This window comes from Xenopus laevis, chromosome 2S (assembly GCF_017654675.1).
Source record: "Xenopus laevis strain J_2021 chromosome 2S, Xenopus_laevis_v10.1, whole genome shotgun sequence".
Classification (NCBI taxonomy): Eukaryota; Metazoa; Chordata; class Amphibia; order Anura; family Pipidae; genus Xenopus; species Xenopus laevis.
This window is the reverse complement of record NC_054374.1, coordinates 51,532,715-51,545,935: the sequence shown is the minus strand read 5'-3', so window position 1 is coordinate 51,545,935 and position 13,221 is coordinate 51,532,715. Positions and strand designations below refer to the sequence as shown.

The following is a 13,221-nucleotide window of genomic DNA, read 5'->3' as shown; positions in this document are numbered from 1 at the left end:
GATGACATCCTCAGCTATGCCCTGCCGTCTCCAAATGGTTGCTTCAACAGCCATCCCCGGATTGTGATGGACTATGGGACCTTGCTGCAGTAGATCGTGTCTGGCGGCGAGACAAACTGGTTGGGCTACGGCCATTTCTTGAAGATCCGAGAACCAGGTTCTTCTGGGCCAATACGGTGCTATCACGATTACTGTGACCCGTGAACGTCTGATCTTCTTCAACACTCGAGGAAGCATGGGCATGGGAGGGAAGACGTAGGCCAGGTCGAAGTGCCAGGGTTGGGTCATGGCGTCCACTCCCATAGCTATCTGGTCCCGATAACGAGCAAAGAAGTTGGGTACTTTGCAGTTGTTTCTGGATGCCATCAGGTCGATTTGAGGGAGACCCCACAACTCTACCAACTCTGCAAATGCTTGTGGATGTGGAGTTCCCATTCGCTGGGATCCAGCTGATTTCGGCTGAGGAAATCCGCTTTTGTGTTGGATACCCTTGGTATATGTATGGCGGATAGTCTTACTGATCTGGATTTCGCCCAAGTCATTATATGCTGAACCTCCGCTAGTGCTGCCCTGCTGCGGGTACCTCCTTGTCTGTTTATATACGCGACGGTGGTAGAATTGTCGCTCTGTACTCAAACAGACTTGGTTTGAAGCTGGCGGGACCAGTGATGGAGGGCAGTGGCGTAACTAGATGTTGCTGGGCCCTACAGCAAATAAATTTTAGGGCCCCCAACATATTCAGTGTTTGTCCTGTTTTACCGATATATGTTGAAATTGCTCATCAATAAGAGCCTCATGGGGCCCCCTGTACCTCCTGGGCCCCCCTGCAGCCGCAGGGTCTGCTTCCTCTGTAGTTACGCCCCTGATGGAGGGCTAGTCGAACCGCCCGGAGTTCCAGAATGTTTATAGACAGTTTGGCTTCTTCGTGAGACCATGGACCGAGTAGACTTGCATCTGTCGTGACCACCGTCCAGTCCGATGGCTAGATGTTCTCTTCCTGCCACCAGGAGAGAGATTCCTTTGTCGTGTTTAGTAGGGTGAACGTTTGTGAGAGAGAGCCGCCCTTCCACCCTGAAAGGATGTTGGCTTGTAGAGGGCGAAGGTATATTTGTGCGAATGGGACCGCCTCGATGGTTGATACCATGAGTCAGAGGACTCTCATCGCTGAGTGTACTGTGGGACGTCGGTTGAGAAGGAGAAGATTGACTTGTTCTCTGATCTTTGACTGCTTGTCTCGAGGTAATGTTACTCGTTGGGTTAGAGTGTTGAATTCGAGACCGAGAAAGATCATCTGGTGACTGGGCCGTAGACTGGATTTGTCCCAATTGATGGTCCAGCCGAAGTTCTGGAGTAGAGTTATTGCCTGTTGAAGGCTTTGACTGCCCTGTTCTCCCGTCTTGGCCTTGATGAGAAGATCGTCCAGGTAAGGTGTCACTGAGATACCCTGGTGTCTCATAGTTGCTGCGGAGATCGACATCAGTTTGGTGAAAACTCTGGGAGCTGAGGCCAGGCCGAACGGCAGCGCTACAAACTGGTAGTGTAGATTCTTGAAGGCAAACCTCAGGAAGCGATAATGTGGGGGCCAAATCGGTACGTGGAGGTAAGCATCCTTGATGTCTAAGGACATCAACAGGAGTCCCGGATCCATCCCCCGGATTACTGAACGTAGCGTTTCCATTTTGAACCGAACAGATCGAATGTGTTTGTTGAGGTATTTGAGATCTAGGACTGGTCTGAAGGATCCGTCTTTTTTGGGAACCAGAAATAGATTGGAGTAGAACACCGAGAATGTCTCTGACTGAGGCACAGGTACGATTACTCCATTCCGTTCCATGTTGGAAATGCAATCGAAAAAGGCTTGAGCTTTTCTGGGGTGGGAAGGGACCCGGGACATAATGAACTTCGGCTATTACCTCGTTGACCCAGGCGTCCGAAGAATATTGGTTCCATACCTCCCGGAATCGCAGCAGTCTGCCCCCTATTGGCTGTTGAGATCCCGGAGGGAGTGGCCCGTCGTGCAGAGGTAGATTTCTCCCCCGTGGACTTGGTGTGGAATTTGTTGGATTTCCACGTTGGCCGACTCTTGTCGTTGGTCTTAGCCCGGAAATGAGAGCACTGGGGAGAATTGTGTCGTCTGGTAAATCGTCCTCCTTGTGGACGAAAAAACTTTCCACGTCGTGGATAGGAAGTGGACTTGCTCTTGTTCTGAGGGAGAAAGGTGCTCTTTCCTCCTGTGGCTTGTGACATAATCTTTTCGAGCTCCTCACCGAAAAGACGTTGACCTTTGAAGGATAGAGAAGTAAGTGACTTTTTTGAACTGAGGTCGGCTGTCCAGTACTTAAGCCATAAGGTTTGGCGGACTGCCACCGACAGGGCTGACGTACGGGCAGTAGTTTGCGCCGTATCTAGTGTGGCGTCACATAAGTATGCGGATGCTTCTGCTATGGATTGTACTGTTGACATGAGGTTAGTTCTGGGTACTCCTTCTTGTATGTCGTTAATCAGTGATTCAGACCATGCCTGGATGGCTCTGGATACCCATGCCGAAGCGAGAGCAGGGCGTAGGGTACATCCGGCCGATGAGTATGTAGCTCTTAGGAAACCCTCGCTCCTTCTGTCACTTGGGTCCTTAAAGGCTGCGGCATCCGTGACCGGGAGGGTTGTAGATTTAGACAACCTGGACACGGGAGCGTCAACGGACGGAGGCATCGACCACTTGTCCACCAAATCTTTGGAAAAGGGGTAGGACTTAGATAATTTTCGAGAGGCTTGGAACTTTCGTTCTGGAGAATTCCATTCTTCTTGTATAATGTTTAGTAGTTGTTCATGAGAGGGAAAACAGGTAGAGGACTTTTGTTGTCTTTTGAACAGGCTCGTTGAGGAGGACTGTTGGTCTGCAGATTGCGTGATTTTAAAGTACCTCTGTAACTCCTTTGATAATGTTGTCGATATCATGAGAGACATCCTTGGCCTTGGAATCGTCTTCATTTTCATCCTCAATACCTGAAGATACTTCGGATGGAGGGAGTTCGCCATCAGAGTGGGAGTTGTCCTCCACTATAGAGGATGCATCTGAGGAAGCGTGACCGCCAGTGTCTCCTCTGGGGCTGGATGGTCTTTTGCGTTTTCCGCTGGAACGCTGGCCTAACTTGGCTAGAGCTTTGCCGAGATTGTCTGCATTGGTGGGAAGGCTCTGTAAGGAGGCTAGGGACTGTGATAGCTGTATAGCCCATAATGGAGCTGGAGAGTCAGTGGAAGTGCCAGCTAACTCGTCTTGAGACTTATCCTGGGGAGGGTTGTCAGTAGAGGGAGGCATGGAAAGGTAGGATCCCATGGCAGTAGTGTTCCCCTGCCCCTTGGTGCAAGATTTGCAAATAGGCTCTCCCTGGCCCCCAGGAATTTTAGTATGGCAGTTTCTGCAGGAGAAGTATGTGACCTGCGCTGCTGCCGCTGAGACTGCTCTCCCCCCAGCCCTGGGGAACAGATCCCCTGTCTTACCTTCTGCCATGTGCTGCAGAGTCAGAGGTACCTGCTGAGGGAGTATGGGTCACGTGGGCTAAGACGTAGTGCAGTTGTGCCCCTGTGACCAGGTTAATGTGCTGTGGTCCCCACTCTGCTTAATCATAGCAGAAAGAAAGGGAGTGTGTGCCTGTGTGGTGCCTGCGTTCCAAACTACAGCACGGGAGAAAAAGAAAATGGCGTCCGGAACCACAGAAACTTCCTTCTGTGAGACGCGCTGATTAAAATGGCGCCTGGAACGCATCCATACCTCCCAACTGTCCCTTTTTACGAGGGACAGTCCCTCTTTTGACAGCTCAACCCGCAGTCCCTCATTTGTACTGGAAAGTCCCTCTTTTCTCTGCACTGAACAGCCAGAAAAAGAAACAAAGTTTCTCACTTAATTGGCTTTTAGCAGAGAGCCCAGAACAGCTAACAGGTGCAAATAAGATACTTTGTAACAATTTTGAGACACAAAAACACAGTTTAGATAAGGAGAAATATTTTCAAACTTTCATAACTTGCCAAATTTTGTAAAACGAACATGGTAATTAGGGGGTTTGGCCACAGAAAGGCGTGTGGTCAACAAAAATGGTGCGCTACGTGCGGAAAAAACATTTTTGTCCCTCTTTTTACTTCCAAAATGTTGGGAGGTATGCGCATTGTGCGTTCCACTGAATACGCGCGTAACAGCCGAATAGGTCTGGGGAGCAGAGTCAGCGTGAAGCACACAGTGGAGTCGCCAGAAGAGTGAGGTAACTGGAAGGAACCCAGCAACTTGTCTTGTAAGGCCAACTCACTTCCACAGATGAGGAATCCGTTAGCCCCAGATTAAGGGGTATGGGGCTTTGCCATTAACCAACTCGCATCCCCTGGATAGAGGGAGGGATGGTGGGGGGGGGGAGAGCATAGGGAGCGTGGAAAGGTATACTCACAACTCCAGAGCGCCGGTGGGACCCTCTGTCCCCCCTATGGCCGGGGGGCAGGAATTGTCCCCTGGTCAGTATAGCCTAATGGCTAGGAGGTAAAGCGCTAAAGGGAAACAGGTAATCCTGACCCTAGGCTACCCCATCTAGATGTTGTGGAGATATCCTCATTTCTTCTTGTCTAAGGGGGACAAGGAATGTCCATCCTCCTATTAAGCAGGACACTTAAAAACTGATTGATTATGGCAGTGTGGGGTTAAGACGGAGTACCGGACACGCCCCCTGCAAATCAGTTCTAAGTGTCCTGCCTCCTAGAGGGTGGAGCTTAACCCCTAGAGTCCCTGTGTCCCCCTTAGACGACAGAGAAATACTTGTACATACATAACATTTGCATGACACCAAACATTTGTTTGAAGTATTAAAGTCCACATTCCACACAGTTGTATGTAGTTTAATATTCTCCATAATCACAATGCACTTACATCCTATACGTTATATTATATAAAGGTTTGCATAGTTTTTCTTAATAAGACAAAAGAAAAAATATATTGCATTTACAAACAAAACTTGAAAAGCTGACCATTTAAAAAAACAATGCTACTCAATGTATTGGAATGGTGTGCCCAGTTTATACCGATACTTTGCACTGGGTTTGCCTCATATATTGTAGATTACAGTATGAACATTTCTGTTCTCGTCAGTTTTCGGAATCTTATATGTGTCTATTTGGTACCTAAATTGCGTGCAATGGGTTATTTAGCAAAGGTGGCAGGTGATGCCTCTTTTACGGATGGGCTTTAAAACTTAACAAAGCTAAAAAAGAGTTTGCAGATTATAATCCAGATCATGTACACGGACAAAGCAACAGCTGTACAATTATGTAAGAACAATTTGATGAGTGAATCAGTCAGCCACCTTGCTTTGTACAAAGCTGTACTGATCTCTTATCTATTCTTATTTATTCTTCCTTCTAGATAAAAACTATTCTCAGTGGATTTATAATAAGAGGATACTTAGGAAAATGGACACTATTGATAAAAACAGTAACACTGGTACTAGTAGTATCATCAGGTCTAAGCCTTGGGAAAGAAGGACCTTCTGTTCACGTGGCATGTTGCTGTGGCAACTTGTTCAGCAGTCTGTTTTCCAAATACAGCAAGAATGAGGGAAAGAGAAGAGAAGTAAGTGGAATTAAGGAATTTCCAAAATTGTTTTCATTTTCCAAAATGTTTTGCTTAGTACTTTGTGGTTTGTTTTACAGGTGCTCTCAGCGGCTGCTGCTGTAGGAGTCTCTGTTGCCTTTGGGGCTCCAATTGGTGGTGTTCTTTTCAGTCTGGAAGAGGTACAGGAACGTTATTGTTTTAAGTGTTGAATATATTTGTGCTGACTTCGCTGGGGGGGCTCACATACAATTGTGGCCATAAAATCACTTTCCCTCTTCATTAAATACTTTTCATTGTGTTAAAAGTAAGTTACAATTTTTTCTAATTAAAGCATAGTACTAAATGTATTGCAGTGTTGAGACATTTCCTTCAGTCTGGGAATTCATAATTATAGTCACAGAGGAGGGGCAGCCAATATTTGATTGAGAGATGAGCTTTTAATAGCTATGGATGCTTTAATAAAAAATAGAAATTGGATTTCATGTTTAATTGGAAAAGGACTTTTATTACACAGATTTTTGTGTCTGGTTGACAGGTCCACTTTTAGGCATCAGATTAATATAGGGGAAAGGTTGCAACAGGTGGACAATAATTAAAATTGAAGGCTTCCTACTGAAAAGACCTACTGCTACTGTAAATATTTTTACATAGTTCTCAATGATTAGTTTTCCATTTGCATCTTACGCAAGGGAAAATTGCTCACCTGGGCTACAGCCTGACACTGGGTCAACTGGTCATCTGACTTTTCCCTCCTTGGATTCTGGGTGGCTTACAGTATCCCAGTGTCAAATATCTAAGGCCAGGAGTCATATGAACTATCTGAACTGACATATGTGTATGTGTTAATGTAGGAGGCTGAGTGTTTTGCATTCTTTGATTTTCCCACACAGATAAAACGCTGCTATACAGTCACCCAATCTAACCACAACACTAATATGAAATTTCTAGAACACTTTGTGGAACAATTATCTGCTAGGCTGACAAGGCAATGCTTGGGGTTATAGCGACTAGATAGCAATGGTTGTCTATCCCTGTGTTTAATTTATCTAACATGTCACTTCTGAACAAAATCTTGTCACAGGGCCGCTGTATTGGTTCAGCAGTTCTATTACAATGGGTCTCACCAAAGCCTTAAAGATGTACTACCTTGTGCCACATTTGTGCCTGTGTGGGTGTTACACTCTCACACATATATCTTATATATACAAATACACATCAGAAAGGTTGTAGTGGATAAAAAGACTGTAATATTATATCAGAAAAGCAAATGGTCTTATTTATGACTTTATATATGAAGAAGCATAATTTTTTTCTCATTTACAGGTTAGTTATTACTTTCCACTGAAAACCCTTTGGCGTTCATTTTTTGCTGCCTTGGTGGCTGCCTTTACTCTACGATCAATCAACCCATTTGGAAATAGCCGTCTGGTTCTGTTCTATGTGGAATACCATACTCCATGGTACATGGCTGAACTTTTTCCATTCATCCTCCTTGGTGTATTCGGAGGCCTGTGGGGAACACTTTTTATTCGCTGTAATATTGCATGGTGCAGGAGACGTAAAACCACTAAACTTGGTAAATATCCAGTGTTGGAAGTTATTGTGGTCACAGCAATCACAGCTTTATTAGCCTACCCAAATCCATATACCAGAAGAAGCACAAGTGAGCTAATCTCAGAGCTTTTCAATGACTGTGGGGCACTGGAATCTTCCCAGCTCTGTGATTACATTAATGATCCCAACATGACAAGACCTGTAGATGATATTCCAGACCGTCAGGCTGGTACGGGTGTTTATATGGCGATGTGGCAATTGGCCTTGGCTCTGATATTTAAAATTATTATTACAATATTTACATTTGGTATGAAGGTAAGCAACCTCTTAATACAAGTTACACTTTTACATTCTAACAATCTTAATATTGATTTCTAGGGATGCACCGAATCCACTTTTTTGGATTCGGCCGAACCCCCGAATCCTTCACAAAAGATTCGGCCGAATACCGAACCGAATGCGAACCCTAATTTGCATATGCAAATTAGTGGTGGGAAGGGGAAAACATTTTTTACTTCCTTGTTTTCTGACAAAAAGTCACGCAATTTCCCTCCCGCCCCTAATTTGCATATGCAAATTAGGATTCGGATTTGGTTCGGCCAGGCAGAAGGATTCGGCCGAATCCGAATCCTGCTGAAAAAGGCCGAATCCTGGATTCGGTGCATCCCTATTGATTTCTATGCCATTCTGGATCCATAAGGATGTGGTTACTATCCATTTTGAGAAAGAAATGTCTGTGCAGATTACCTGGAAAATAAATACAAGTGTGTGGAAGGGGTTATTAACTTCCCAGCCAATCACAGGAAGAGTTTAACTTAACCCATGACTAAATACTTCTGCAAGTGCAATTTATTTACGATATAGTGGTGCTTCAAAGTTTGTGAACCCTTTAAAATGTTCTATATTGTTATATGAATGTGATCTAAAACATCATCTGCTATTCAAACAAGTCCTAAAATACACAAAGAAAACCTAGATAAACAAATGAAACAAAATGTATTATATCTGGTCATGTATTTATTGAAAAAAATGATCCAATAACATATCTGTGTCTGGTGATAGTAAGTGAGTATTCAATTACTTTCTCTCGGTATTTGGTGTGATCATCTTGCTCAACTAAACATTTGCAGTAACTGTTTATCAGTTCTGCACATCAACTCGGGGGAATTTTAGCCCATTCCACCATACAGAACAGTTTCAGTTCTTGGATGTTGGTGGGTTTCCTCATATGAACCACTTGCTTTTGGTCAGGACTTTGACTTGGCCATTCCAGAACATTCACTTTATTTGTCCTTAACAGCAGCTAATCTGGTGCAACTGAATGTATACTCCATTGTGTACTCACATGCAAATACATTTGTGTTACATTTCCAGTAAAATATTATTCTTGCAAAATTTTTGTTTATGCACATGTAGCAAATATCGGGCAATTATGTCGCAAGTAATGACATCTTACTTGGGGGCATGTCTATAGTGCGCAATGAGAATGGTTCTCTTTCAACCAAGACCCGTAACATCCCATCATAGCTAACAATTCCACTATCACCCTGTCTCCCCAGGCCCGGTGCCTCTGCCCTGTCCTTCACTCCTCATTTCCAGTCACTTATTTAATCATGTCACTTCCACCTAAGGAACATCTCCAAAATACAATCATTTATCACCCAAGATGCTGTCAAAATTCTTATTCACTCTCTCATCATATCACATCTAGACTAATGTAACTCTCTTTAAATTGGCCTTCCCCCCAGAGATTGGCCTCTCCAGTCCATAATGAACACTGCCGCAAGGCTCATAAACCTCAGCAACTGCAACTCCTCTGCCATGCCACTCTGCCAATCCCTGCACTGGTTTCAGCTATATTTTAGAATAAGATTCACATTAATGACCCTGACATTCAAAACACAAAATAACTATGCCCCACCCTACATCTCTGAACTCATCTCTATATACTCACCCAACTGCTTACAACGCTCCTCTACTGACCTGCTACTCAACTCTTCTCTCATTTCCACCTCACATGCTGGCATTCAAGACTTTGTAAGGCTGCACCCCTCCTCTGGTATTCTCTCCTACTGTCTGTCCGACTTTCTCCCAACTTTTCTGCTTTCAAAAGATCTCTGCTCTGCTTAACTACCAAAAGCAATACCACATACCGTATATACTCGAGTATAAGCCAACCCGAGTATAAGCCGAGGTACCTAATTTTACCTACGAAAACTGGGAAAACTTATTGACTCTAGTATAAGCCTAGACACAACTACAGCCCTGTCTCCCAGCAGCGCACATTCTGCCAAAGCGACCCCCCCAAGCGATCAACCGGACTTCTTTGCAAAGTTGATGGTGACAGAGAATTGCCAAACGGATTACTGTGTGCATTGTCCCACTGTCCCACTACCATGTGCAGAGGCTGCTGTGTGATATTGCCATCACTGTTAATCCTTCATATAACCAACAGAGGGCGCTGTGTGATATTGCAGTCACTGTTATTCTTTCATATAACCAACAGAGGGCACTGTGTGATATTGCAGTCACTGTTATTCTTTCATATAACCAACAGATGGCGCTGTGTGATATTGCAGTCACTGTTATTCTTTAATATAACCAACAGAGGGTGCTGTGTGATATTGCAGTCACTGTTATTCTTTCATATAACCAACAGAGGGCGCTGTGTGATATTGCAGTCACTGTTAATCTTTCATCTAACCAACAGAGGGCACTGTGTGATATTGCAGTCACTGTTATTCTTTCATATAACCAACAGATGGCGCTGTGTGATATTGCAGTCACTGTTATTCTTTCATATAACCAACAGAGGGTGCTGTGTGATATTGCAGTCACTGTTATTCTTTCATATAACCAACAAAGGGTGCTGTGTGATATTGCAGTCACTGTTATTCTTTCATATAACCAAAAGAGGGCACTGTGTGATATTGCAGTCACTGTTATTCTTTCATATAACCAACAGAGGGCGCACTGTTATTCTTTCATATAACCAACAGAGGGTGCTGTGTGATATTGCAGTCACTGTTATTCTTTCATATAACCAACAGATGGCGCTGTGTGATATTGCAGTCACTGTTATTCTTTCATATAACCAACAGAGGGCACACTGTTATTCTTTCATATAACCAACAGAGGGCATTGTGGGATATTGCAGTCTCTCCCCAAGTGAACTGTTGGTATAGGAATGATTAAAAGTGACTGCAATCTCAGCTACTGCCCGCTGACCTGAGTATAAGCCGAGGTAGACTTTTTCAGCACATTTTGGATGCTGAAAAACTCGGCTTCTACTAGGGTATATAGGGTACTACCCACTTAATTCTGATCTTGCCCACTCCCACGCCTTGTGTCTTATTCGCTTCCTTTTAAATTGTAAGCTCTTTTGCACAGGCCCTTCCTCACCTTTTTTACTAGTATTGGTCATGATGTATGTAACTCCATATGTTCTACATATTTAATTCATGTGATTTAGTTGTACAAACACATTTACTTTACAGTGCTGCGCAATATGTTGGCGCTCTATAAATACATGTTAATAATAATAATAATACCATAATTGCAGGAGTTAGGCAATATGTGTGGACATGTGCTCAAATGTGTGCCTACACAGCCGCATTGATATTTTTATGACTGGTAGTTTGTGTCGTACTTCTAATGCAGTTGTGGCCAGTATGTGCGCATCATTTACAAGTCTTGTGAAAATGCGCAAATGTCAGCATCCAGAGTAGCACATTAATTGCACTTTAAAACATTTGTGCGCTACATTATTAAATATACTCATGTGCTGGGCAAAAGTTGGACCTATTTGACCATTTTAGCATTGCAATGCGTTGATAAATGAGCCCCTGTATATTGACCCACTGTCTTTTGAGATTCAGTTCATGGACAGATGCCTTGACATTTTCCCATAGAATTTGTTAGCCCAAAAAGGAGAATCCAACACTGTTGTTTCCAGGCATTTCCCATTCAAGTAAATGGGTGGTGACTGGTTCTTCTCTGCTAGCTCCAATACACTGGCAGACAGAGAAAGAAGTGTGTGTGCTATAAGCCTAAGGAATGTAATGGGGTTGTTTCTGTATTACACAAATCCTTCTTCCCAAGATGTGTATTGTCCTGCAGGAATTTGCATGCTTAACAATTACAGTGTATTTTTATTTATCAATATGTGTGTATGTGTTGATTATCAATCTACTGGAGCTATATTTTCTGCATTCTGCCTGAAAGCTGAATGCATTATCCCAGTTGAGATGGAATTTTAATATATATTTGTGAAACATAACCAAAGTCTGGGGCCCAGCATCTAATTACAACCCTGTATTTACATTTCATACTGTACCTGCTGTAATGTGTTAGGCCTGTCCTATTCAGCATTTTAAAAAAAAAAAACGTGTATGGCAATATATTCCAGAGAAAAGAAAAATACAGATGTGTCTTACTAAGAAACAAGAACATGCCTAGTGGAGGAATTGCTTACTAATTTAAATAAAGCTTTCTTAAGTATATGGTTTATGCCACATATGGTACATTCTGATCGATATCGAATATATCAATATCGAAGTAGCTTTAAACAGATACACAAAATCACTCCAATTAAAGGCCATCCTATATGCATGCAATATGTTTGCCTGACCTAAGACATTTTTTTTTTAGATGTTTAAGAAAGATCTATGACAAGTTTAGTTTTCAGGGACAAGTAATCCTCTATAAAAATAAATAAGATTTGCAGAACATGTTAAAGCATCTTGTTTGGGACTTGTGATCTGGGTTAATTGTGTTTTAAAATTACATGTCATTTAAAAAGTTAGCTTGTCGTTACTCAGGGGAGCATGGCATTGTAATATTCCAGACAAATCCTTAGATTTAGTATTAAACAGAAAAAAGGCTTCAGGCTGAATATAATGTAACTGCTGCATCAATTAGGAATAAGGGATTTCTGTATCAAGAGTATAATAAACAATCATAACCAGCTGATTGTATGTGTATTTTTGTTTAGGACTATCATAGTCTATATACTGTCATCCTACCACCCAATATGTCACAGAGCACGTTTATGTTTTTCTTTTGAATTCCAGGCCAACTGCTTCTTATGGTATTGTTGTTTTTTGCTGCTTGATAGAAATTGCATGCTTTAGAAAGAATTATCCAGCATAAATATTCATTTGATTTTGCTTCTGTTTTCTAGATACCTTCTGGCCTATTTATTCCCAGCATAGCAGTGGGGGCCATAGCTGGCAGGATTGTTGGAGTGGGTGTAGAACAGCTGGCCTACCATCACCACGACTGGATCATTTTCAGGAACTGGTGCAGACCCGGGGCAGACTGTGTGACTCCTGGGCTCTATGCTATGGTGGGAGCAGCAGCCTGTCTAGGTACTGTGAAAACCCTGGCATACTCTGCTATGTACTATACATGTGTTATCGCAATATTTGTAAACAAGCACAGACAATGTAAAACTGACAGTTTCCCACTGCTAATCCACAGCAACATTTGTATTCATATAAAGCCTGGCTTTTTGTTACATTAATCTGCATATAAGCCCTCCCCTCACATTCAATTATTGGCCCCTAAAAGAAGAGGGATATAAATGACTTACCCACGTGACAGCTGAATTATATTAATCATATTCTTTGTCTCTGGTGTACATCTACTAAAAGGTGACAGGCACAAAGACATCATCAATGTTTAGAAACATGTACACTAATATATTTCTTAATTTGGAGTGAGCATTGAAAGAACAAAAAGCAGGTCAGATGCTGAGAGTGGTCTCTATATCTTTAATACAGTGATCCCAACCAGCCAGAAGCTTGTGAGCAACATGTTGCCCACCAACCCCTTGGATGTTGCTCCCAGTGGGCAACATTGGGTAACATTGGGTAAAGCAAGTGCTTATTTTTGAATTCCTGACTTGGAGTCAAGGTTTACAGGCATGCAGAGCCTCCTGTAGGCTGCCAATTCACATAGGGGTTACCAAATACCTAATCACAGCCCTTATTTAGCACCCCACTTTTTTCATGCTTGTTTACATTTGAATATGGCTCATGGGTAAAAAAAGGTTGGGGACCCCTGCACTAGTGCCATAA

At 43.0% G+C, this 13,221-nt stretch overlaps 1 protein-coding gene across 5 annotated transcripts in view; it reads left to right on the top strand.

Annotated features, from left to right (window-relative positions):
• Window positions 1–13,221, top strand: part of LOC108709431 (H(+)/Cl(-) exchange transporter 4) — a 68,949-nt gene that overhangs the window by 36,563 nt on the left and 19,165 nt on the right. For all 5 annotated transcript variants that reach the window (XM_041583772.1, XM_041583771.1, XM_018249238.2 and 2 more), the window contains 4 exons: window positions 5,399–5,605; window positions 5,686–5,766; window positions 6,911–7,456; window positions 12,324–12,510. In XM_041583772.1, the coding sequence (XP_041439706.1) occupies window positions 5,399–5,605; window positions 5,686–5,766; window positions 6,911–7,456; window positions 12,324–12,510 (1,021 nt within the window). The remainder of the gene's footprint in view (window positions 1–5,398; window positions 5,606–5,685; window positions 5,767–6,910; window positions 7,457–12,323; window positions 12,511–13,221) is intronic.